General features: G+C 45.8%; 1 protein-coding gene across 2 annotated transcripts in view; it reads right to left on the bottom strand.

Moving 5' to 3' along the window:
• LOC118375798 (syntaxin-binding protein 5-like) overlaps positions 1-27,435 on the bottom strand; it is a 253,656-nt gene that overhangs the window by 145,774 nt on the left and 80,447 nt on the right. For both annotated transcript variants that reach the window (XM_052492755.1, XM_052492757.1), the window contains exon 4: positions 12,941-13,041. In XM_052492755.1, the coding sequence (XP_052348715.1) occupies positions 12,941-13,041 (101 nt within the window). The remainder of the gene's footprint in view (positions 1-12,940; positions 13,042-27,435) is intronic.

Here is a 27,435-nt window from a genome sequence, read left to right as displayed (position 1 = left end):
GCTACTGGAAATCTATTACAAATGTCACATCCCACCTAGGAGCTACTGGAAATCTATTACAAATGTCACTTCCTACCTAGGAGCAACTGGAAATCTATTACAAATGTCACATCCCACCTAGGAGCTACTGGAAATCTATTACAAATGTCACTTCCTACCTAGGAGCTACTGGGAATCTATTACAAATGTCACTTCCTACCTAGGAGCAACTGGAAATCTATTACAAATGTCACTTCCTACCTAGGAGCTACTGGAAATCTATTACAAATGTCACTTCCCACCTAGGAGCTACTGGAAATCTATTACAAATGTCACTTCCTACCTAGGAGCAACTGGAAATCTATTACAAATGTCACATCCCACCTAGGAGCTACTGGAAATCTATTACAAATGTCACATCCCACCTAGGAGCTACTGGAAATCTATTACAAATGTCACTTCCCACCTTGGAGCTACTGGAAATCTATTACAAATGTCACTTCCCACCTAGGAGCTACTGGAAATCTATTACAAATGTCACATCCCACCTAGGAGCTACTGGAAATCTATTACAAATGTCACATCCCACCTAGGAGCTACTGGAAATCTATTACAAATGTCACTTCCCACCTAGGAGCTACTGGAAATCTATTACAAATGTCACTTCCCACCTTGGAGCTACTGGAAATCTATTACAAATGTCACTTCCCACCTTGGAGCTACTGGAAAGCTATTACAAATGTCACTTCCCACCTTGGAGCTACTGGAAAGCTATTACAAAACACATTTCCTTCTTCCACCTTTTTCAATCCCCCCTCGTCACATGGACTGTCGTTTACCACCGGGAACGGTAATTCATTTCCTCACGTTTAAAATACTTTCATAGCAATTTCTTGTGAAAAGGCTGAGGCCTGTCTGGTTCTCTGAGATATTCAGTGGCTTCATACTTCTTCGCATATTCCACATTTTTGTTGTTGCACCCTGAATTCAAACATGTATATTGTATTTCTCTCCCATCTAGATACAATCCCCCATAATGACAAAGTGAAAATATGTTTTGTTTTTTTGAAATTGTTGCAAATTTACAGAAAAATAAATACGGAAATATTTAATTTACATCAGTAATCAACATACAGTACATGTTAGAATGACCTTTGGCAGCGATTAGAGCTTTCTGGGTAAGTCTCTAAGAGGTTTTGCACACCTGGATTGTACAATATTTGCCCATTTATTCTTTTCAGAATTCTTCAAGCTCTGTCAAATTGGTTGTTGATCATCGCTGGACAGCCATTTTTTAAAGTCTTATATTATATTTTCAAGCAGATTTAAGTCAAAACTGTAACTTGACCAGTGTAGATTTGGCCTTGCGTTTTAAGGTTATTGTCCTGCTGAAAGGTGAATTCATCTCCCAGTGTCTGGTGGAAAGCAGACTGAACCAGGTTATTGTCCTGCTGAAAGGTGAATTCATCTCCCAGTGTCTGGTGGAAAGCAGACTGAACCAGGTTATTGTCCTGCTGAAAGGTGAATTCATCTCCCAGTGTCTGGTGGAAAGCAGACTGAACCAGGTTATTGTCCTGCTGAAAGGTGAATTCATCTCCCAGTGTCTGGTGGAAAGCAGACTGAACCAGGTTATTGTCCTGCTGAAAGGTGAATTCATCTCCCAGTGTCTGGTGGAAAGCAGACTGAACCAGGTTATTGTCCTGCCGAAAGGTGAGTTCATCTCCCAGTGTCTGGTGGAAAGCAGACTGAACCAGGTTATTGTCCTGCTGAAAGGTGAATTCATCTCCCAGTGTCTGGTGGAAAGCAGACTGAACCAGGTTATTGTCCTGCTGAAAGGTGAGTTCATCTCCCAGTGTCTGGTGGAAAGCAGACTGAACCAGGTTGTTGTCCTGCTGAAAGGTGAATTCATCTCCCAGTGTCTGGTGGAAAGCAGACTGAACCAGGTTATTGTCCTGCTGAAAGGTGAATTCATCTCCCAGTGTCTGGTGGAAAGCAGACTGAACCAGGTTATTGTCCTGCTGAAAGGTGAATTCATCTCCCAGTGTCTGGTGGAAAGCAGACTGAACCAGGTTATTGTCCTGCTGAAAGGTGAATTCATCTCCCAGTGTCTGGTGGAAAGCAGACTGATACAGATTTTTCTCTAGGAGTTTTCCTGTGTTTGGCACCATTCTGTTTATTTTTTATCCTGAAAGACTCCCCAATCCTTAACGATTACAAGCATATCCCATTAAATGATGCAGTCACCATTATGCTTGAAAAGCATATGCTTGTTACTCAGCAATGTGTTGGTTTGTATTTGCCCCAAACATAACACGTTGTATTCAGGACAAAAAGTGAATAGTTTTGCCACATTTCTTGCAGTAATACTCAAGAACCTCTGTTCACTCTGTCAACCAGGTTAGTATTATGGAGTACTCTACCTACAGTGCATTCAGAAAGTATTCAGACCCCTTCCGCTTTTTTCACATTTTGTTACGTTAGACTTATTCTAAAATGTATTAAATATTAAATATTTTCCTCATCAATCTACACACAATACCCAATAATGACATCACACTACCCCATAATGACATCACAATACCCCACAATGACAAAGACAAAACAGCTATGAGACTCCAAATTGAGTTCAGGTGCATCCTGTTTCCATTGATCATCATTAAGGTGTTTCTACAACTTGATTGGTCCACATGAGATCAGACTCGTAAACATTTGGATTTGATTATTATTTAAAAAAATTATAATTAAAAATATTTCACTTGATTTTTTATTGTCATTATTTTGTAAGGGACACCAGGACAAATTGATCGTTTCTCTGCCACAGCAAAAAAAGAGATTCAACATAGATTTTTAGCGGCCGTTTAAGAAGCCATCTTACTCGTACCTCTAAACCGCATGTTGAAAAATGACTTGGTTCAAGTCCCTGCCTTCCTGAAGGGTATTTCCCTGTCAGCTGTGACTCACTGCTGTTTATACACTGCCATAACTATTGTGAAACTGTGCCTGATCAACAGCTAACCTTTTTAGATGAAAATCTAGTTTTTTATTTTATTTTATGTCCCACCTTCATCTTGACCTATTAAATGAAAACTGACATCCACTATTGTTGGGAATGGAGATGGTTTACCTTAAACTTGAAAGAATAATATTATCTACCTGCATATAAAAACAGTTTGGAAACTCATGAAACATACAGCATACAACTCATGGAAAGAAAGCTTAACTTTAATACATTTCTACTTTTTTAGATCAGGAGAAAACTTCACTTTGATTAATTTCAACATAGATCAGGAGAAGCTTTACAATTATCATGTCTGGAAAATAATTAAATGTGAAGACTGTTATTTTATCAAATCAATTGCCTGTGTGAAATTATTATTACGTGATTAAACTAATCATGTAAACTTTAATTAACTAGGAAGTCGGGGCACCACGGAAAAATGTTTATAGAGTCTCTATTTACAGAATCGACTCTTTAGATATTTTCATATCTTATCAACACAGTCGCTTATTAATTAATTATTATTATTACCTCATCAGTTCTTATTACTGAACATCGCAAACCTTTGGATATCTTCACGAACCCTCGCCTAAATGATGAATCAGCGATTTACAAATTGGCTTAATTATTAATTTAATAACTAACTAAATAATCACAGAAATACATAACAAACAAACAGTAGAAAATTGGGTTACTACATGATACAAAGAAAAAGTCCCTAGCGGACAAAGCAGATATGACGGCTTGGTAGACAATGGAAAGTGGTGGGGACTGAGAAAGAGCGGGAAAATACTAAATGGATAGTTGATAATTATATTCATGTAAATGCTAATCCTTTGCACATGAACGGCCGCTCATTCGGGGATAATTTGCATAATAATGTATATATTTACTGCTGTATGACGTTGTGGTCTCCTCCGTTGAAATCGCCGGTCCGTCTGCTGGAGAGTCAGGTCATCAGAGAGCCTCTGTGTCACGCCTTGGTCTTAGTATTTTGTGTTTTCTTTATTTATTTGGTCAGGCCAGGGTGTGACATGGGTTATTGTGGTGTGTGTTTTGTCTTGGGGTTTTGTGGGGTGTCTACGTAGTCTATGGCTGCCTGAGGCGGTTCTCAATCAGAGTCAGGTGATTAACGTTGTCTCTGATTGGGAGCCATATTTAGGCAGCCATATTCTGTGAGTGTTTTGGTGGGTGATTGTTCCTGTCTTTGTGTTTGCACCAGATAGGGCTGTTTCGGTTTTCATTATTTCATTTCGTTACTTTTGTAGTCTCTGCATGTATAGTTTTTCCTTCATTAAAATATCATGAATGTGGTCCCGGTGTGGTCCCTGTAGCTCAGTTGGTAGAGCATGGCGCTTGTAACGCCAGGGTAGTGGGTTCGATCCCCGGGACCACCCATACGTAGAATGTATGCACACATGACTGTAAGTCGCTTTGGATAAAAGCGTCTGATAAATGGCATATATTATGAATCACCATCACGCTGCATTTTGGTCCGATCCTTGTTCTACCTCTTCATCAGAGGAGGAGATAGAAGAGAGCTGTTACACTCTGGTTAACTTCCCCAGAAGTCACAATGTCCTTTGTGGTTGTATCTTTCTCCACGGCTCTGGATAGTGTCTGTTGTCATGGAAACGTCAGGCCTACAGATGGTAGTTGCATGGAATAGATGCATCCGCAGTTGTCGGTATTCTCGTACTAGACTTAAGTCATTCCCAGCTGCAGACTAGTAAACTAAACGTCTAGGATTTGCTCTTATTCTGTAGTGATTTGATAGTCTCAGAGTTGAAGCATTTCCAGCCGTTTAGCCCAAACTACACGCTGTCTGGTCTCCTGGGCCTATAGAATTGCAGATATTCCGACATGGGGACTGCGTCCCGGCGTTCTCTGACTTGATGTAAATGTTGCAGGAAGTGTGTTTTATACTCTGTGGAAGAAGGGGCGGTTCCATGATGCCTGATGTTATGTCTGGCCTCACGGGGGCGTGGCCACTGACTAGTTCAACTTCATATGCAAATCAATACTTTCATTTAGAAGGTTAACATCACATTACATCTTTCCAAAAAAGAGTTTAATGTTCAATCACATACGTTTCGCAACATTTAGATGTAAACCTGACAGATGGGTAATGTACTTATGTGTGTTTCCTGTCCTTCATGAGATCACCAAATAAAACACGCTCGTCATGACTGTCCCTTTAAGTGTCCACGGACCTCTCCCACATTCTCAAAAATATAACTATTGTTTAATTATTCAAACGTTTGATGTCCAAGAGTCTCTCTGTGTTCCACAGTTTACATTCCGATCTGGAACACCACAGAGAATAGAGGAGGCAGTGTATTTTTATGACCGACGATAAAACGGGACGACTTCCCGCTCTCCTCCTCTACGAGAGAGAGCACGCTGTTGTCACCTGATCCTTCAGATCGTCACAGGAGAGTCATGACACTACGATTCATTTCTACTCTTCTTAGATCAGCAGAAATGTCCTTTGAGGGTGATTCAGAAGTAATAATCAAGTAATTATACAAATACTGTGGATTTACGTTAGTGGCTAATTAACAAGCATCAGTATGATGCCATCACTATTTGTCCATCGATGTTTATGAATCACAATTGGAAATTATTCGGACCCCTTGACTTTTTACAGTCTAGGATACAAGTTATCTATTTCCTCTGACAAAGCAGCCATTTTTCTTCACCAATGAAATGATAATGAGTCAAAAGTTTAAAATAAATGGAAAAAACACTAGTAGCCCGCGTTGCAATAATTTATCAACCAGCGTTTCCAACAGCAAGGTTTGTTTGTCAGGCTTTTACGATATTAGCAAAGACCTTCACAATATCTTCCCAAAGATTCTTCGCTGTTTCTCTCTTTTTTTAACAGTTCAAAAAAGAAGACCACAACACACAAAAATATCCTTTCAAAGTATCTATCTTTCCCTCTCGCTCTTCTTCAAGCACAAACAAACAATGTATAATTCATTTCCCCCCCTCTTTCATAGAGCCTGAAGCTTGCCCCCAAAGGACAACTAAGAGTAAATCAAAGTGGAAGGGGCCAGTAAAAGAGATAGCTCAAACTTCTCTAACTTTGCCTCAAGACTCAATAAAAAAAAAACACTCACCGCCACAATGCTGAATGTCGCAAACATCAATAAATTCCTCATCCTTCAAAATGCTGTGGCTTAGACATTCAGACAGTATCTGTTTGACCTTGTCTGCCCTGAACGAGACAGATTTATTCTGCCCTGCCAAGCAAAAAGGCAGTAACTAATCATTTGGTAGAAAATGAGTTAACGTCATTTTTGCTACATTAAACACATGGTTAATCATGTGGACAAGTGTCCAGCCTCTGTTGTAATGTGTTTTGGAGAAAATGGGGGTCATGTTATCAGTAACTTTATAAAGTTACTGTGAAACCAAGGTAAACAAAAACAAATATTTTTCTCAGTTCCACGCTATTAGCAGATACTGCTTTTTTGCTTGGTAGGGAAGTACAGATGAACGAGCACAACCTAATACCCCTCAATACAACCTACTACATGTTACCCCTCAATACAACCTACTACATGTTACCCCTCAATACAACCTACTACATGTTACCCCTCAATACAACCTACTACATGTTACCCCTCAATACAACCTACTACATGTTACCCCTCAATACAACCTACTACATGTTACCCCTCAATACAACCTACTACATGTTACCCCTCAATACAACCTACTACATGTTACCCCTCAATACAACCTACTACATGTTACCCAGCCAATACAACCTACTACATGTTACCCCTCAATACAACCTACTACATGTTACCCCTCAATACAACCTACTACATGTTACCCCTCAATACAACCTACTACATGTTACCCCTCAATACAACCTACTACATGTTACCCCTCAATACAACCTACTACATGTTACCCTCAATACAACCTACTACATGTTACCCCTCAATACAACCTACTACATGTTACCCCTCAATACAACCTACTACATGTTACCCCTCAATACAACCTACTACATGTTACCCCTCAATACAACCTACTACATGTTACCCAGTCAATACAACCTACTACATGTTACCCCTCAATACAACCTACTACATGTTACCCTCACCCTACTCATGTTATCACAACCTACTACATGTTACCCCTCAATACAACCTACTACATGTTACCCTCAATACAACCTACTACATGTTACCCTCAATACAACCTACTACATGTTACCCTCAATACAACCTACTACATGTTACCCCAATACAACCTACTACATGTTACCCAGCCAACAACCTACTACATGTTACCCAGCCAATACAACCTACTACATGTTACCCCTCAATACAACCTACTACATGTTACCCAGCAATACCCCTCATGTTACCCAGCAATACAACCTACTACATGTTACCCCCAATACAACCTACTACATGTTACCCAGCAATACAACCTACTACATGTTACCCTCAATACAACCTACTACATGTTACCCCTCAATACAACCTACTACATGTTCACCCTACTACATGTTACCCCTCAATACAACCTACTACATGTTACCCCTCAATACAACCTACTACATGTTACCCCTCAATACAACCTACTACCCTCAATACAACCTACTACATGTTACCCCTCAATCAACCTACTACATGTTACCCTCACTACTACATGTTACCCCTCAATACAACCTACTACATGTTACCCCTCAATACAACCTACTACATGTTACCCCTCAATACAACCTACTACATGTTACCCCTCAATACAACCTACTACATGTTACCCCTCAATACAACCTACTACATGTTACCCCTCAATACAACCTACTACATGTTACCCCTCAATACAACCTACTACATGTTACCCCTCAATACAACCTACTACATGTTACCCCTCAATACAACCTACTACATGTTACCCCTCAATACAACCTACTACATGTTACCCCTCAATACAACCTACTACATGTTACCCCTCAATCACAACCTACTACATGTTACCCCTCAATACAACCTACTACATGTTACCTACTACATGTTACCCCTCAATACAACCTACTACATGTTACCCTCAATACTACATGTTACCCCTCAATACAACCTACTATGTTACCCCTCAATACAACCTCACTACATGTTACCCCTCACAACCTACAATGTTACCCTCACAACCTACTACATGTTACCCCAATACAACCTACAACCTACTACATGTTACCCTCAATACAACCTACAACCTACTACATGTTACCCTCAATACAACCTACTACATGTTACCCCTCAATACAACCTACTACATGTTACCCCAATACAACCTACATGTTACCCCTCAATACAACCTACACATGTTACCCCTCATTACAACCCTCAATACAACCTACATGTTACCCCTCAATACACCCCTCAATACAACCTACTTACAACCTACTACATGTTACCCCTCATTACAACCTACTACATGTTACCCCTCAATACAACCTACTACATGTTACCCCTCAATACAACCTACTACATGTTACCCAGTTACCCAGCCAATACAACCTACTACATGTTACCCCTCAATACAACCTACTACATGTTACCCCTCAACCTACAACCTACTACATGTTACCCTCAATCAACCTACTACATGTTACCTACAACCTACATGTTACCCCTCAATACAACCTAATACAACCTACTACATGTTACCCAGCCAATACAACCTACTACATGTTACCCCTCAATACAACCTACTACATGTTACCCAGTCAATCAACCTACAACCTACAACCTACATGTTACCCCTCAATACAACCTGCTACATGTTACCCCAATCAACCTACACACCTACAACCTAGTGGACATGTTATGGGGCAGCAGGTACAACCTACTACATGGGAGATATCAGACCAGGTTATGGGGGACCAGGTTATCAGTTATGGGAGCAGGTAGACTAGTGGACCAGGTTATGGGGCAGCAGGTAGACTGTGGACCAGGTTATGGGGCAGCAGGTAGCCTAGTGGACCAGGTTATGGACCAGGGGCAGCAGGTAGCCTAGTGGACCAGGTTATGGGGGTAGCAGGTACAGGTAGCAGCAGGTAGACTGGGACCAGGTTATGGGGCTAGTGGACCAGGTTATGGGGCAGCAGGTAGCCTAGTGGACCAGGTTATGGGGCAGCAGGTAGCCTAGTGGACCAGGTTATGGGGCAGCAGGTAGACTAGTGGACCAGGTTATGGGGCAGCAGGTAGACTAGTGGACCAGGTTATGGGGCAGCAGGTAGACTAGTGGACCAGGTTATGGGGCAGTGGACCAGGTTATGGGGCAGGTAGACTAGTGGACCAGGTTATGGGGCAGCAGGTAGCCCAGTGGACCAGGTTATGGGGCAGCAGGTAGACTAGTGGACCAGGTTAGTGGACCAGGTTATGGGGCAGCAGGTAGACTAGTGGACCAGGTTATGGGGCAGCAGGTAGACTAGTGGACCAGGTTATGGGGTAGACAGCAGGTAGACTAGTGGGGCAGCAGGTAGCCAGGTTATGGGGCAGCAGGTAGCCTAGTGGACCAGGTTATGGGGCAGCAGGTAGCCTAGTGGACCAGGTTATGGGGCAGCAGGTAGCCTAGTGGACCAGGTTATGGGGCAGCAGGTAGCCTAGTGGACCAGGTTATGGGTAGCAGCAGGTAGCAGTGGACAGGTTAGACTAGTGGACCAGGTTATGGGGCAGCAGGTAGACTAGTGGACCAGGTTATGGGGCAGCAGGTAGGTGGACCAGGTTACTAGTGGACCAGGTTATGGGGCAGCAGGTAGCCTAGTGGACCAGGTTATGGGGCAGCAGGTAGCCTAGTGGACCAGGTTATGGGGCAGCAGGTAGACTAGTGGACCAGGTTATGGGGCAGCAGGTAGACTAGTGGACCAGGTTATGGGGCAGCAGGTAGCCTAGTGGACCAGGTTATGGGGCAGCAGGTAGACTAGTGGACCAGGTTATGGGGCAGCAGGTAGACTAGTGGACCAGGTTATGGGGGTAGACTAGTGGACCAGGTTATGGGGCAGGTAGACTAGTGGACCAGGTTATGGGGCAGCAGGTAGACAGCAGGTAGTGGACCAGGTTATGGGGCAGCAGGTAGCCTAGTGGACCAGGTTATGGGGCAGCAGGTAGACTAGTGGACCAGGTTATGGGGCAGCAGGTAGACTAGTGACTGGTTATGGGGCAGCAGGTAGACTAGTGGACCAGGTTATGGGGCAGCAGGTAGCCTAGTGGACCAGGTTATGGGGCAGCAGGTAGACTAGTGGACCAGGTTATGGGGCAGCAGGTAGACTAGTGGACCAGGTTATGGGTAGACCAGCCTAGTGGACCAGCAGCAGGTAGACTAGTGGACCAGGTTATGGGGCAGCAGGTAGCCTAGTGGACCAGGTTATGGGGCAGCAGGTAGCCTAGTGGACCAGGTTATGGGGCAGCAGGTAGACTAGTGGACCAGGTTATGGGGCCAGGTTATGGGGCAGGTAGCCTAGTGGACCAGGTTATGGGGCAGCAGGTAGACTAGTGGACCAGGTTATGGGGCAGCAGGTAGCCCAGGTTATGGGGCAGCAGGTGGTGGACCAGGTTATGGGGCAGGTGCAGGTTATGGGGCCAGGTAGTGTGGACCAGGTTATGGGGCAGGTTATGGGGCAGGGTAGACTAGTGGACCAGGTTATGGGGCAGCAGTGGACCAGGTTAGCCTAATGGACCAGGTTATGGGGCAGCAGGTAGACTAGTGGACCAGGTTATGGGGCAGCAGGTAGCCTAGTGGACCAGGTTATGGGGCAGCAGGTAGACTAGTGGACCAGGTTATGGGGCAGCAGGTAGACTAGTGGACCAGGTTATGGGGCAGCAGGTAGCCTAGTGGACCAGGTTATGGGGCAGCAGGTAGCCTAGTGGACCAGGTTATGGGGCAGCAGGTAGCCTAGTGGACCAGGTTATGGGGCAGCAGGTAGACTAGTGGACCAGGTTATGGGGCAGCAGGTAGACTAGTGGACCAGGTTATGGCGCAGCAGGTAGCCTAATGGACCAGGTTATGGGGCAGCAGGTAGACTAGTGGACCAGGTTATGGGGCAGCAGGTAGCCTAGTGGACCAGGTTATGGGGCAGCAGGTAGACTAGTGGACCAGGTTATGGGGCAGCAGGTAGCCTAGTGGACCAGGTTATGGGGCAGCAGGTAGCCTAATGGACCAGGTTATGGGGCTGCAGGTAGCCTAGTGGACCAGGTTATGGGGCAGCAGGTAGCCTAGACTAGTGGACCAGGTTATGGGGCAGCAGGTAGCCTAGTGGACCAGGTTATGGGGCAGCAGGTAGACTAGTGGACCAGGTTAGTGGACCAGGTTATGGGGCAGCAGGTAGACTAGTGGACCAGGTTATGGGGCAGCAGGTAGCCTAGTGGACCAGGTTATGGGGCTGCAGGTAGCCTAGTGGACCAGGTTATGGGGCAGCAGGTAGACTAGTGGACCAGGTTATGGCGCAGCAGGTAGCCTAATGGACCAGGTTATGGGGCAGCAGGTAGCCTAGTGGACCAGGTTATGGGGCAGCAGGTAGACTAGTGAACCACGTTATGGGGCAGCAGGTAGACTAGTGGACCAGGTTATGGGGCTGCAGGTAGCCTAGTGGACCAGGTTATGGGGCTGCAGGTAGCCTAGTGGACCAGGTTATGGGGCTGCAGGTAGACTAGTGGACCAGGTTATGGGGCTGCAGGTAGCCTAGTGGACCAGGTTATGGGGCAGCAGGTAGACTAGTGGACCAGGTTATGGGGTTATGGGGCAGCAGGTAGCCTAGTGGACCAGGTTATGGGGCAGCAGGTAGCCTAGTGGACCAGGTTATGGGGCAGCAGGTAGCCTAGTGGACCAGGTTATGGGGCAGCAGATAGACTAGTGGACCAGGTTATGGGGCAGCAGGTAGACTAGTGGACCAGGTTATGGGGCAGCAGGTAGACTAGTGGACCAGGTTATGGGGCAGCAGGTAGACTAGTGGACCAGGTTATGGGGCAGCAGGTAGCCTAGTGGACCAGGTTATGGGGCAGCAGGTAGCCTAGTGGACCAGGTTATGGGGCAGCAGGTAGACTAGTGGATAGAGCATTGGGCCAGAAACCAAAAGGTTGTTGTATAGAATCCCTGAGCTGATAACGTACAAATCTGCCACTGAACAAGGCAGTTAACCCACTCTTCCTAGGCCGTCATTGCAAATAAGAATTTGTCCTTAACTGACTTGCCTAGTTAAATAAATATAAATAAATATATATATATATTTGGACCTTCACGGACCCTCCTTTTTCTTTCTAATCTCTTTCTTCAGTACATTGATGCTGACACCAAGAAAATATCAGAGCAAAGTTGGAGAAAACATACTAAAATATTAAAGCAGAAGATACTCGTCTGACTCTGACATATGAATGAATGGTGAGCCTTGAGACAGGTAGACGGGGAACCTTGAGACAGGTAGACGGGGAACCTTGAGACAGGTAGACGGGGAACCTTGAGACAGGTAGACGGGGAACCTTGAGACATGTAGATGGTGAACCATTGAGACAGGTAGACGGTGAACCTTGAGACAGTTAGATGGTGAACCTTGAGACAGGTAGACAGTGAACCTTGAGACAGGTAGATGGTGAACCTTGAGACAGGTAGATGGTGAACCTTGAGACAGGTAGACGGGGAACCTTGAGACAGGTAGACGGGGAACCTTGAGACAGGTAGACGGGGAACCTTGAGACAGGTAGACGGGGAACCTTGAGACAGGTAGACGGGGAACCATTGAGACAGGTATGCTGTCTAACTATAATGTATACTGTTTCATACACTTGCCTTGATGTCTAATCCATCTCATTGAGCCATGAGATGTCAAACAGAAAATATTCCTGCATTTATGCAAGGTCATGTGTGTGTGTGTGTGTATGTGTGTGTATGTGTGTGTATGTGTGTATGTGTGTGTGTGTGTGTTACTGAAGTTCATACCTCTCCCTGTTGAATTTGAGCGAGTGCAGGATGGCTGGACGTCTCTGGCGAAGGTTCCACAGGTGCAGTGTGTCATCTGCACATGCTGTGACCAGAGCTCCCTGAAGGAGAGGTACAGAACACAGACAGTCAGTACACCAGAGCTCCCTGAAGGAGAGGTACAGAACACAGACAGTCAGTACACCAGAGCTCCCTGAAGGAGAGGTACAGAACACAGACAGTCAGTACACCAGAGCTCCCTGAAGGAGAGGTACAGAACTCAGACAGTCAGTACACCAGAGCTCCCTGAAGGAGAGGTACAGAACTCAGACAGTCAGTACACCAGAGCTCCCTGAAGGAGAGGTACAGAACACAGACAGTCAGTACACCAGAGCTCCCTGAAGAGAGGTACAGAACTCAGACAGTCAGTACACCAGAGCTCCCTGAAGGAGAGGTACAGAACACAGACAGTCAGTACACCAGAGCTCCCTGAAGGAGAGGTACAGAACTTGCAAATCAATTTCCTCCGAAGTGGGAGAAAGAGAAGGAGGAAGTGGAATAAAGAGAGGGAGGAAGTGGGAGAAAGAGGGAGGAAATGGGAGAAAGAGAGGGAGGAAGTGTGAGAAAGAGAGGGAGGAAGTGGAAGAAAGAGAGGGAGGAAGTGGGAGAAAGAAAGGGAGGAAGTGGGAGAAAGAGAAGGAGGAATTGGGAGAAAGAGAGGGAGGAAATGGGAGAAAGAGAGGGAGGAAGTGTGAGAAAGAGAGGGAGGAAGTGGGAGAAAGAGAGGGAGGAAGTGGGAGAAAGAAAGGGAGGAAGTGGGAGAAAGAGAAGGAGGAATTGGGAGAAAGAGAGGGAGGAATTGGGAGAAAGAAAGGGAGGAAGTGGGAGAAAGAGAAGGAGGAATTGGGAGAAAGAGAGGGAGGAATTGGGAGAAAGAAAGGGAGGAAGTGGGAGAAAGAAAGGGTGGAAGTGGGAGAAAGAGAGGGAGGAAGTGGGAGAAAGAGAGGGAGGAAGTGGGAGAAAGAGAGGGAGGGATTTACAATAGAGTTTGGGGATGAAAGAGAGAGTTGAGAAAGTTGTACTGCATGTGGTGCATGTTAGAATACTCAGCATGTACTGTACAGTTGAAGTCGGAAGTTGAAGTAGACCTTTGCCAAATACATATATAATCAGTTTTTCACAATTCCTGACATTTAATCTTTGTACAAATTCCCTGTCTTAGGTCAGATAGGATCACCACTTTATTTTAAGGATGTGAAAAGTCAGAATAATTGAAAGAAAGAATGATTTATTTCAGCTTTCATTTATTTCATCACATTCCCAGTGAGTCAGAAGTTTACATACACTCAATTAGTATTTGGTAGCATTGCCTTTAAATTGTTTAACTTGGGTCAAACTGACCCAACCTTAATGACTCCAACCTAAGTGTATGTAAATGTCCGACTTCAACTGTATAAGTTTGGATGTGGGGAGGCAGGTAGCCTAGCAGTTAATCACTGAGCCGACGAGGTGAAAAATCTGCCGATGTTCCCTTGAGCAAGGCACTTAACCATCATTGCGTCTGTAAGTGGCTCTGCGTTAGAACTCCTGCTAAATGTAAAACATGTCAATGCTGTGCGTGTTGACAGAGAGCAGGTACCAGCACATCAACTAGTCTCTGCAGACAGGAGCTGTACGTGTTGACAGAGAGCAGACACCAGCACATCAACTAGTCTCTGCAGACAGGAGCTGTACGTGTTGACAGAGAGCAGACACCAGCACATCAACTAGTCTCTGCAGACAGGAGCTGTACGTGTTGACAGAGAGCAGACACCAGCACATCAACTAGTCTCTGCAGACAGGAGCTGTACGTGTTGACAGAGAGCAGACACCAGCACATCAACTAGTCTCTGCAGACAGGAGCTGTACGTGTTGACAGAGAGCAGACACCAGCACATCAACTAGTCTCTGCAGACAGGAGCTGTACATGTTGACAGAGAGCAGACACCAGCACATCAACTAGTCTCTGCAGACAGGAGCTGTACATGTTGACAGAGAGCAGACACCTGCACATCAACTAGTCTCTGCAGACAGGAGCTGTACGTGTTGACAGAGAGCAGACACCTGCACATCAACTAGTCTCTGCAGACAGGAGCTGTACGTGTAGACAGAGAGCAGACACCAGCACATCAACTAGTCTCTGCAGACAGGAGCTGTACGTGTTGACAGAGAGCAGACACCAGCACATCAACTAGTCTCTGCAGACAGGAGCTGTACATGTTGACAGAGAGCAGACACCTGCACATCAACTAGTCTCTGCAGACAGGAGCTGTACGTGTTGACAGAGAGCAGACACCTGCACATCAACTAGTCTCTGCAGACAGGAGCTGTACGTGTAGACAGAGAGCAGACACCAGCACATCAACTAGTCTCTGCAGACAGGAGCTGTACGTGTCGACAGAGAGCAGACACCAGCACATCAACTTGTCTCTGCAGACAGGAGCTGTACGTGTTGACAGAGAGCAGACACCAGCACATCAACTAGTCTCTGCAGACAGGAGCTGTACGTGTTGACAGAGAGCAGACACCAGCACATCAACTAGTCTCTGCAGACAGGAGCTGTACGTGTTGACAGAGAGCAGACACCAGCACATCAACTAGTCTCTGCAGACAGGAGCTGTACGTACAGAAACAGGGGGGGGAATGAAGTCCCCAGACACAGAGGTTGACAGTTATGACTTGGAAATGCAGACGTAATGACACAGAGAATCAGTATGTGTGTGAGTCCTATTGGCCGCAGTCAAAAGTAGGGAAGGGAATTTAACCTTTATTTAACTAGGTAAATCAGTTAAAGAACACATTTTTATTTACAATGACGGCCTAAACCTGGACGACTTTGTGCCAAATGTGCTCCGCCCCAATGGGACACCCAATCACAGCTGGTTGTGATACAGCCTGGAATCGAACCAGGGTCTGTAGTGATGCCGTTTGCACTGAGATGCCGTGCCTTAGACCGCTGTGATACTGCCTGGAATCGAACCACGGTCTGTAGTGATGCTGCTTGCACTGAGATGCAGTGCCTCAGACCGCTGTGATACAGCCTGGAATCAAACCACAGTCTGTTGTGATGCCGCTTGCACTGAGATGCAGTGCCTTAGACCGCTGTGATACAGCCTGGAATCGAACCACGGTCTGTAGTGATGCCGCTTGCACTGAGATGCAGTGCCTTAGACCGCTGTGATACAGCCTGGAATCGAACCACGGTCTGTAGTGATGCCGCTTGCACTGAGATGCAGTGCCCTAGACCGCTGTGATACAGCCTGGAATCGAACCACGGTCTGTAGTGATGCCGAAATGAGGGTATCAAGTCAGTTGCACAACTGAATGCCTTCAACTGAAATGCCGTGATGTAAAGTGCTGAAGTAAACATACTTTTGAGTAGTACTTAACTTAAGTAGTTTTTGAGTAGTACTTAAGTCGTTTTTGAGTAGTACTTAAGTAGTTTTTGAGTAGTACTTAAGTAGTTTTTGAGTAGTACTTAAGTAGTTTTTGAGTAGTACTTAAGTAGTTTTTGGGGGTATTTGTTCTTTACTATTTATATTTTTGAAAACTTTTACTTTTACTACATTACTGAACTAAACAGTGTACTTTTTCCCTGACACACAAAAGTACTCGTTACATTTCGAATGCTTAGCAGGAAAATGGTCCAATTCACAGACTTATCAAGAGAACATCACTGATCATCCCTGCTGCCTCTGATCTGGAGGTCTCACTGAACACAAATACTTTGTTTGTAAATTATGTCTCAGTGTTGGAGTGTTCCCCTGGCAATCCGTAAATTAAAAAAAAAAAAAAAAAAGAAAACCATGCCGTATATAAGGAATGTGAAATTATTTACACTTTTACTTTTGATACTTAAGTATATTTTAGCAAATACATTCACTTTTTGATACTTAAGTATATTTAAAACCAAATACTTTTAGACATTTACTCAAGTAGTACTTTACTGGGTGACGTTCTCTTTTCTACTAAGCAACAGTATCTTTACTTTTACTACAGTATGACAATTGGGGTACTTCTTCCACCACTGCCGAAATGTCTAGGGGAGCAGGGGGGCAGCCTTAATAGACGTCCACATCATCTGAGCCCAGGGAGCAGTTGTTGTTGGGGGTTAACTGGCTTGGCAAGTGCCATTAGACTGAGAAAAGAGACATCTGGGACACGGTCGTTTCTCACTGGGGGAAAATGTACACGTTCTCACTAAAAAGATTGTAAATTAGGTGTCAGTTCAGCTCAGACCTCTAGCTGTGATTCAGACATGTTCCTATAACCCTGTAGACGTCAACTATAACCCTGTAGACGTCAGCTATAACCCTGTAGAACTATAACCCTGTAGACGTCAGCTATAACCCTGTAGACGTCAACTATAACCCTGTAGAGCTATAACCCTGTAGAGCTATAACCCTGTAGACGTCAGCTATAACCCTGTAGACGTCAGCTATAACCCTGTAGACGTCAACTATAACCCTGTAGACGTCAGCTATAACCCTGTAGACGTCAGCTGTAACCCTGTAGAGCGTCAGCTATAACCCTGTAGACGCAGCTATAACCCTGTAGAGCGTAACAGCTATAACCCTGTAGAGCTATAACCCTGTAGACGTCAGCTATAACCCTGTAGACGTCAGCTATAACCCTGTAGACGTCAGCTATAACCCTGTAGACGCTATAACCCTGTAGACGTCAGCTATAACCCTGTAGAGCTATAACCCTGTAGACGTCAGCTATAACCCTGTAGACGTCAGCTATAACCCTGTAGACGTCAGCTATAACCCTGTAGACGTCAGCTATAACCCTGTAGACGTCAACTATAACCCTGTAGACGCGTAGAGCTATAACCCTGTAGAGCTATAACCCTGACGCTATAACCCTGTAGACGTCAGCTATAACCCTGTAGACGTCAGCTATAACCCTGTAGACGTCAGCTATAACCCTGTAGACGCCCCTGTAGAGCTATAACCCTGTAGACGCTATAACCCTGTAGACGCATAACCCTGCTATAACCCTGTAGACGCAGCTATAACCCTGTAGACGCTCAGCTATAACCCTGTAGAGCTATAACCCTGTAGACGTCAGCTATAACCCTGTAGACGTCAGCTATAACCCTGTAGACGTATAACCCTGTAGCTAGCTATAACCCTGTAGACGTCAGCTATAACCCTGTAGACGTCAACTATAACCCTGTAGACGTCAGCTATAACCCTGTAGACGCAACTATAACCCTGTAGACGCTATAACCCTGTAGACGTCAGCTATAACCCTGTAGACGTCAACTATAACCCTGTAGACGTCAGCTATAACCCTGTAGACGTCAGCTATAACCCTGTAGACGTCAGCTATAACCCTGTAGACGTCAGCTATAACCCTGTAGACGTCAGCTATAACCCTGTAGACGTCAGCTATAACCCTGTAGACGTCAGCTATAACCCTGTAGACGTCAGCTATAACCCTGTAGACGTCAGCTATAACCCTGTAGACGTCAGCTATAACCCTGTAGACGTCAGCTATAACCCTGTAGACGTCAGCTATAACCCTGTAGACGTCAGCTATAACCCTGTAGACGTCAGCTATAACCCTGTAGACGTCAGCTATAACCCTGTAGACGTCAGCTATAACCCTGTAGACGTCAGCTATAACCCTGTAGACGTCAGCTATAACCCTGTAGACGTCAGCTATAACCCTGTAGACGTCAGCTATAACCCTGTAGACGTCAGCTATAACCCTGTAGACGTCAACTATAACCCTGTAGACGTCAGCTATAACCCTGTAGAGCTATAACCCTGTAGACGTCAGCTATAACCCTGTAGACGTCAGCTATAACCCTGTAGACGTCAGCTATAACCCTGTAGACGTCAGCTATAACCCTGTAGACGTCAGCTATAACCCTGTAGACGTCAGCTATAACCCTGTAGACGTCAGCTATAACCCTGTAGACGTCAGCTATAACCCTGTAGACGTCAGCTATAACCCTGTAGACGTCAGCTATAACCCTGTAGACGTCAGCTATAACCCTGTAGACGCGTCAGCTATAACCCTGTAGACGCAGCTATAACCCTGTAGACGTCAGCTATAACCCTGTAGACGTCAGCTATAACCCTGTAGACGCCAGCTATAACCCTGTAGACGTCAGCTATAACGTCAGCTGTAACCCTGAGACGTCAACCCTGTAGACGTCAGCTAACCCTGTAGACGTCAGCTATAACCCTGTAGACGTCAGCTATAACCCTGTAGACGTCAGCTATAACCCTGTAGACGTCAGCTATAACCCTGTAGACGTCATAACCCTGTAGACGTCAGCTATAACCCTGTAGACGTCAGCTGTAACCCTGTAGACGTCAGCTATAACCCTGTAGACGTCAGCTATAACCCTGTAGACGTCAGCTATAACCCTGTAGACGTCAGCTAAACCCTGTAGACGTCAGCTATAACCCTGTAGACGTCAGCTATAACCCTGTAGACGTCAGCTATAACCCTGTAGACGTCAGCTATAACCCTGTAGAACCGTCAGCTATAACCCTGTAGACGCACTATAACCCTGTAGACGCAACTATAACCCTGTAGACGCGTCAGCTATAACCCTGTAGACGTCAGCTATAACCCTGTAGACGCAGCTATAACCCTGTAGACGTCAGCTATAACCCTGTAGACGTCAACTATAACCCTGTAGACGTCAGCTATAACCCTGTAGACGTCAACTATAACCCTGTAGACGTCAGCTATAACCCTGTAGACGCGTCAGCTATAACCCTGTAGACGCTATAACCCTGTAGACGTCAGCTATAACCCTGTAGACGTCAGCTATAACCCTGTAGACGTCAACTATAACCCTGTAGACGTCAGCTATAACCCTGTAGACGTCAGCTATAACCCTGTAGACGTCAGCTATAACCCTGTAGACGTCAGCTATAACCCTGTAGACGTCAGCTATAACCCTGTAGACGTCAACTATAACCCTGTAGACGTCAGCTATAACCCTGTAGACGTCAGCTATAACCCTGTAGACGTCAACTATAACCCTGTAGACGTCAGCTATAACCCTGTAGACGTCAGCTATAACCCTGTAGACGTCAGCTATAACCCTGTAGACGTCAGCTATAACCCTGTAGACGTCAACTATAACCCTGTAGACGTCAGCTATAACCCTGTAGACGTCAGCTATAACCCTGTAGACGTCAGCTATAACCCTGTAGACGTCAACTATAACCCTGTAGACGTCAACTATAACCCTGTAGAACTATAACCCTGTAGACGTCAGCTATAACCCTGTAGACGTCAACTATAACCCTGTAGACGTCAGCTATAACCCTGTAGACGTCAACTATAACCCTGTAGAGCTATAACCCTGTAGAGCTATAACCCTGTAGACGTCAACTATAACCCTGTAGACGTAACCCTGTAGCTATAACCCTGTAGACGCTATAACCCTGTAGACGTCAGCTATAACCCTGTAGACGCAGCTATAACCCTGTAGACGTCAGCTAACCCTGTAGACGTCAGCTATAACCCTGTAGACGTCAGCTATAACCCTGTAGACGTCAGCTATAACCCTGTAGACGTCAGCTATAACCCTGTAGACGTCAGCTATAACCCTGTAGACGTCAGCTATAACCCTGTAGACGTCAACTATAACCCTGTAGACGTCAGCTATAACCCTGTAGACGTCAGCTATAACCCTGTAGACGTCAGCTATAACCCTGTAGACGTCAGCTATAACCCTGTAGACGTCAGCTATAACCCTGTAGACGTCAGCTATAACCCTGTAGACGTCAGCTATAACCCTGTAGACGTCAGCTATAACCCTGTAGACGTCAGCTATAACCCTGTAGACGTCAGCTATAACCCTGTAGAGCTATAACCCTGTAGACGTCAGCTATAACCCTGTAGACGTCAGCTATAACCCTGTAGACGTCAGCTATAACCCTGTAGACGTCAGCTATAACCCTGTAGACGTCAGCTATAACCCTGTAGACGTCAACTATAACCCTGTAGACGTCAGCTATAACCCTGTAGACGTCAGCTATAACCCTGTAGACGTCAGCTATAACCCTGTAGACGTCAGCTATAACCCTGTAGAGCTATAACCCTGTAGACGTCAGCTATAACCCTGTAGACGTCAGCTATAACCCTGTAGACGTCAGCTATAACCCTGTAGACGTCAGCTATAACCCTGTAGACGTCAGCTATAACCCTGTAGAGCTATAACCCTGTAGACGTCAGCTATAACCCTGTAGACGTCAGCTATAACCCTGTAGACGTCAGCTATAACCCTGTAGACGCTATAACCCTGTAGACGTCAGCCCTGTAGACGTCAACCCCTGTAGACGTCAGCTATAACCCTGTAGACGTCAGCTATAACCCTGTAGACGTCAGCTATAACCCTGTAGACGCTATAACCCTGTAGACGTCAGCTATAACCCTGTAGACGCAGCTATAACCCTGTAGACGTCAGCTATAACCCTGTAGACGTCAGCTATAACCCTGTAGACGTCCCTGTAGACTATAACCCTGTAGAGCTATAACCCTGTAGACGTCAGCTATAACCCTGTAGACGTCAGCTATAACCCTGTAGACGTCAGCTATAACCCTGTAGACGTCAACTATAACCCTGTAGACGTCAGCTATAACCCTGTAGACGTCAGCTATAACCCTGTAGACGCTATAACCCTGTAGACGTCAGCTATAACCCTGTAGACGTCAGCTATAACCCTGTAGACGTCAGCTATAACCCTGTAGACGTCAGCTATAACCCTGTAGAGCTATAACCCTGTAGACGTCAGCTATAACCCTGTAGACGTCAGCTATAACCCTGTAGACGTCAGCTATAACCCTGTAGACGTCAGCTATAACCCTGTAGACGTCAGCTATAACCCTGTAGACGTCAGCTATAACCCTGTAGACGTCAGCTATAACCCTGTAGACGTCAGCTATAACCCTGTAGACGTCAGCTATAACCCTGTAGACGCAGCTATAACCCTGTAGACGCTATAACCCTGTAGACGTCAGCTATAACCCTGTAGACGCTATAACCCTGTAGACGCAACTATAACCCTGTAGACGTCAGCTATAACCCTGTAGACGTCAGCTATAACCCTGTAGACGTCAGCTATAACCCTGTAGACGTCAGCTATAACCCTGTAGACGTCAGCTATAACCCTGTAGACGTCAGCTATAACCCTGTAGACGCTAGCTATAACCCTGTAGACGTCAGCTATAACCCTGTAGACGTCAGCTATAACCCTGTAGCTATAACCCTGTAGACGCGTCAGCTATAACCCTGTAGACGTCTATAACCCTGTAGACGTCAGCTATAACCCTGTAGACGTCAGCTATAACCCTGTAGACGCCTATAACCCTGTAGACGCTATAAACCCCTGTAGACGTCAGCTATAACCCTGTAGACGCTATAACCCTGTAGATGTCAGCTATAACCCTGTAGACGTCAGCTATAACCCTGTAGACGTCAGCTATAACCCTGTAGACGTCAGCTATAACCCTGTAGACGTCAGCTATAACCCAGCTATAACCCTGTAGACGCCAGCTATAACCCTGTAGACGCTCAGCTATAACCCTGTAGAGCTATAACCCTGTAGACGTCAGCTATAACCCTGTAGACGTCAGCTATAACCCTGTAGACGCTATAACCCTGTAGACGTCAGCTATAACCCTGTAGACGTCAGCTATAACCCTGTAGACGTCAGCTATAACCCTGTAGACGTCAGCTATAACCCTGTAGACGTCAGCTATAACCCTGTAGACGTCAGCTATAACCCTGTAGACGTCAGCTATAACCCTGTAGACGTCAACTATAACCCTGTAGAGCTATAACCCTGTAGAGCTATAACCCTGTAGACGCCCTGTAGAGCTATAACCCTGTAGACGTCAGCTATAACCCTGTAGACGTCAGCTATAACCCTGTAGACGCCAACTATAACCCTGTAGACGTCAGCTATAACCCTGTAGACGTCAGCTATAACCCTGTAGAGCTATATAACCCTGTAGACGTCAGCTATAACCCTGTAGACGTCAGCTATAACCCTGCTATATAACCCTGTAGACGTCAGCTATAACCCTGTAGACGCTATAACCCTGTAGACGTCAGCTATAACCCTGTAGACGCGTAGACGTCAGCTATAACCCTGTAGACGAGCTATAACCCTGTAGACGCTATAACCCTGTAGACGCAGCTATAACCCTGTAGCTATATAACCCTGTAGACGCCAGCTATAACCCTGTAGACGCTATAACCCTGTAGACGTCAGCTATAACCCTGTAGACGCCAGCTATAACCCTGTAGACGTCAGCTAGACGTAACCCTGTAGACGTCAGCTATAACCCTGTAGACGTCAGACTATAACCCTGTAGACGTCAGCTATAACCCTGTAGACGTCAGCTATAACCCTGTAGACGTCAGCTATAACCCTGTAGACGTCAGCTATAACCCTGTAGACGTCAGCTATAACCCTGTAGACGTCAAACCCTGTAGACGTCAGCTATAACCCTGTAGACGTCAGCTATAACCCTGTAGACGTCAGCTATAACCCTGTAGACTATAACCCTGTAGACGCTGTATAACCCTGTAGACGTCAGCTATAACCCTGTAGACGTCAGCTATAACCCTGTAGACGTCAGCTATAACCCTGTAGACGTCAGCTATAACCCTGTAGACGTCAGCTATAACCCTGTAGACGTCAGCTATAACCCTGTAGACGTCAGCTATAACCCTGTAGACGTCAGCTATAACCCTGTAGACGTCAGCTATAACCCTGTAGACGCCTATAACCCTGTAGACGCCAACTATAACCCTGTAGACGTCAGCTATAACCCTGTAGACGTCAGCTATAACCCTGTAGACGTCAGCTATAACCCTGTAGACGTCAGCTATAACCCTGTAGACGTCAGCTATAACCCTGTAGACGTCAGCTATAACCCTGTAGACGTCAGCTATAACCCTGTAGAGCTATAACCCTGTAGACGTCAACTATAACCCTGTAGACGTCAGCTATAACCCTGTAGACGTCAACTATAACCCTGTAGAGCTATAACCCTGTAGAGCTATAACCCTGTAGACGTCAACTATAACCCTGTAGACGTCAGCTGTAACCCTGTAGAACTATAACCCTGTAGACGTCAGCTATAACCCTGTAGAGCTATAACCCTGTAGACGTCAGCTATAACCCTGTAGACGTCAGCTATAACCCTGTAGACGTCAGCTATAACCCTGTAGAGCTATAACCCTGTAGACGTCAGCTATAACCCTGTAGACGTCAGCTATAACCCTGTAGACGTCAGCTATAACCCTGTAGACGTCAGCTATAACCCTGTAGACGTCAGCTATAACCCTGTAGAGCTATAACCCTGTAGACGTCAGCTATAACCCTGTAGACGTCAGCTATAACCCTGTAGACGTCAGCTATAACCCTGTAGACGTCAGCTATAACCCTGTAGACGTCAGCTATAACCCTGTAGACGTCAGCTATAACCCTGTAGACGTCAGCTATAACCCTGTAGACGTCAGCTATAACCCTGTAGACGTCAGCTATAACCCTGTAGACGTCAGCTATAACCCTGTAGACGCAGCTATAACCTATAACCCTGTAGACGTCAGCTATAACCCTGTAGACGTCAGCTATAACCCTGTAGACGTCAGCTATAACCCTGTAGACGTCAGCTATAACCCTGTAGACGTCAGCTATAACCCTGTAGACGTCAACTATAACGTCGTCAACTATAACCCTGTAGACGCAGCTATAACCCTGTAGACGTCAGCTATAACCCTGTAGAGCTATAACCCTGTAGACGTCAGCTATAACCCTGTAGACGTCAGCTATAACCCTGTAGACGTCAGCTATAACCCTGTAGACGTCAGCTATAACCCTGTAGACGTCAGCTATAACCCTGTAGACGTCAGCTATAACCCTGTAGAGCTATAACCCTGTAGACGTCAGCTATAACCCTGTAGTAGACGTCAGCTATAACCCTGTAGACGTCAGCTATAACCCTGTAGACTGTAACCCTGTAGAGCTATAACCCTGTAGACGTCAGCTATAACCCTGTAGACGCAGCTATAACCCTGTAGACGTCAGCTATAACCCTGTAGACGCAGCTATAACCCTGTAGACGTGTAGAGACGTCAGCTATAACCCTGTAGACGTCAGCTATAACCCTGTAGACGTATAACCCTGTAGACTATAACCCTGTAGAGCTATAACCCTGTAGACGTCAGCTAGCTATAACCCTGTAGACGTCAGCTATAACCCTGTAGAGCTATAACCCTGTAGACGTCAGCTATAACCCTGTAGACGTCAGCTATAACCCTGTAGACGTCAGCTATAACCCTGTAGACGTCAGCTATAACCCTGTAGACGTCAGCTATAACCCTGTAGACGTCAGCTATAACCCTGTAGAGCTATAACCCTGTAGACGTCAGCTATAACCCTGTAGACGTCAGCTATAACCCTGTAGACGTCAGCTATAACCCTGTAGAGCTATAACCCTGTAGACGTCAGCTATAACCCTGTAGACGTCAGCTATAACCCTGTAGACGTCAGCTATAACCCTGTAGACGTCAGCTATAACCCTGTAGACGTCAGCTATAACCCTGTAGATAACGTCGTCAGCTATAACCCTGTAGACGCCTATAACCCTGTAGACGTCAGCTATAACCCTGTAGACGTCAGCTATAACCCTGTAGAGCTATAACCCTGTAGACGTCAGCTATAACCCTGTAGACGTCAGCTATAACCCTGTAGTCAGCTATAACCCTGTAGACGCGTCAGCTATAACCCTGTAGACGTCAGCTATAACCCTGTAGACGCTGGGGCTCAGCTATAACCCTGTAGACGTCAGCTATAACCCTGTAGACGTCAACTATAACCCTGTAGACGTCAACGTCAGCTATAACCCTGTAGACGTCAGCTATATCCCTGTAGACCCTGTAGACGTCAGCTATAACCCTGTAGACGTCAGCTATAACCCTGTAGACGTCAGCTATAACCCTGTAGACGTCAGCTATAACCCTGTAGACGTCAACTATAACCCTGTAGACGTCAGCTATAACCCTGTAGACGTCAGCTATAACCCTGTAGAGCTATAACCCTGTAGATGTCAGCTATAACCCTGTAGACGTCAGCTATAACCCTGTAGACGTCAGCTATAACCCTATAACCCTAGACGTCAGCTATAACCCTGTAGACGTCAGCTATAACCCTGTAGACGCTAGCTATAACCCTGTAGACGCAGCTATAACCCTGTAGACGTCAGCTATAACCCTGTAGACGTCAGCTATAACCCTGTAGACGTCAGCTATAACCCTGTAGACGTCAGCTATAACCCTGTAGACGTCAGCTATAACCCTGTAGAGCTATAACCCTGTAGACGTCAACTATAACCCTGTAGACGTCAGCTATAACCCTGTAGACGTCAGCTATAACCCTGTAGACGTCAGCTATAACCCTGTAGACGTCAACTATAACCCTGTAGAGCTATAACCCTGTAGAGCTATAACCCTGTAGACGTCAGCTATAACCCTGTAGACGTCAGCTATAACCCTGTAGACGTCAGCTATAACCCTGTAGAACTATAACCCTGTAGACGTCAGCTATAACCCTGTAGACGTCAGCTATAACCCTGTAGAGCTATAACCCTGTAGAACTATAACCCTGTAGACGTCAGCTATAACCCTGTAGACGTCAGCTATAACCCTGTAGAGCTATAACCCTGTAGACGTCAGCTATAACCCTGTAGAGCTATAACCCTGTAGACGTCAGCTATAACCCTGTAGACGTCAGCTATAACCCTGTAGACGTCAGCTATAACCCTGTAGACGTCAGCTATAACCCTGTAGACGCAGCTATAACCCTGTAGACGTCAGCTATAACCCTGTAGACGTCAGCTATAACCCTGTAGACGCCAGCTATAACCCTGTAGACGTAACCCTGTAGACGCTATAACCCTGTAGACGCCAACTATAACCCTGTAGACGTCAGCTATAACCCTGTAGACGCTATAACCCTGTAGAGACGTCAGCTATAACCCTAGTAGACGCAGCTATAAACCCTGTAGACGTCAGCTATAACCCTGTAGACGTCAGCTATAACCCTGTAGACGCTATAACCCTGTAGCTATAACCCTGTAGACGTCAGCTATAACCCTGTAGACGCAGCTATAACCCTGTAGACGTCAGCTATAACCCTGTAGACGTAGCTATAACCCTGTAGACGTCAGCTATAACCCTGTAGACGTCAGCTATAACCCTATAACCCTGTAGACGCAGCTATAACCCTGTAGACGTCAGCTGTAACCCTGTAGACGTCAGCTATAACCCTGTAGACGTCAGCTATAACCCTGTAGACGTCAGCTATAACCCTGTAGACGTCAGCTATAACCCTGTAGACGTCAGCTGTAACCCTGTAGACGTCAGCTATAACCCTGTAGAGCTATAACCCTGTAGACGTCAGCTATAACCCTGTAGAGCTATAACC

This window comes from Oncorhynchus keta, chromosome 34, assembly GCF_023373465.1.
Source record: "Oncorhynchus keta strain PuntledgeMale-10-30-2019 chromosome 34, Oket_V2, whole genome shotgun sequence".
NCBI lineage: Eukaryota > Metazoa > Chordata > Actinopteri > Salmoniformes > Salmonidae > Oncorhynchus > Oncorhynchus keta.
The sequence above is the reverse complement of the archived record's forward strand: the minus strand, read 5'-3'. Positions and strand labels throughout refer to the sequence as shown.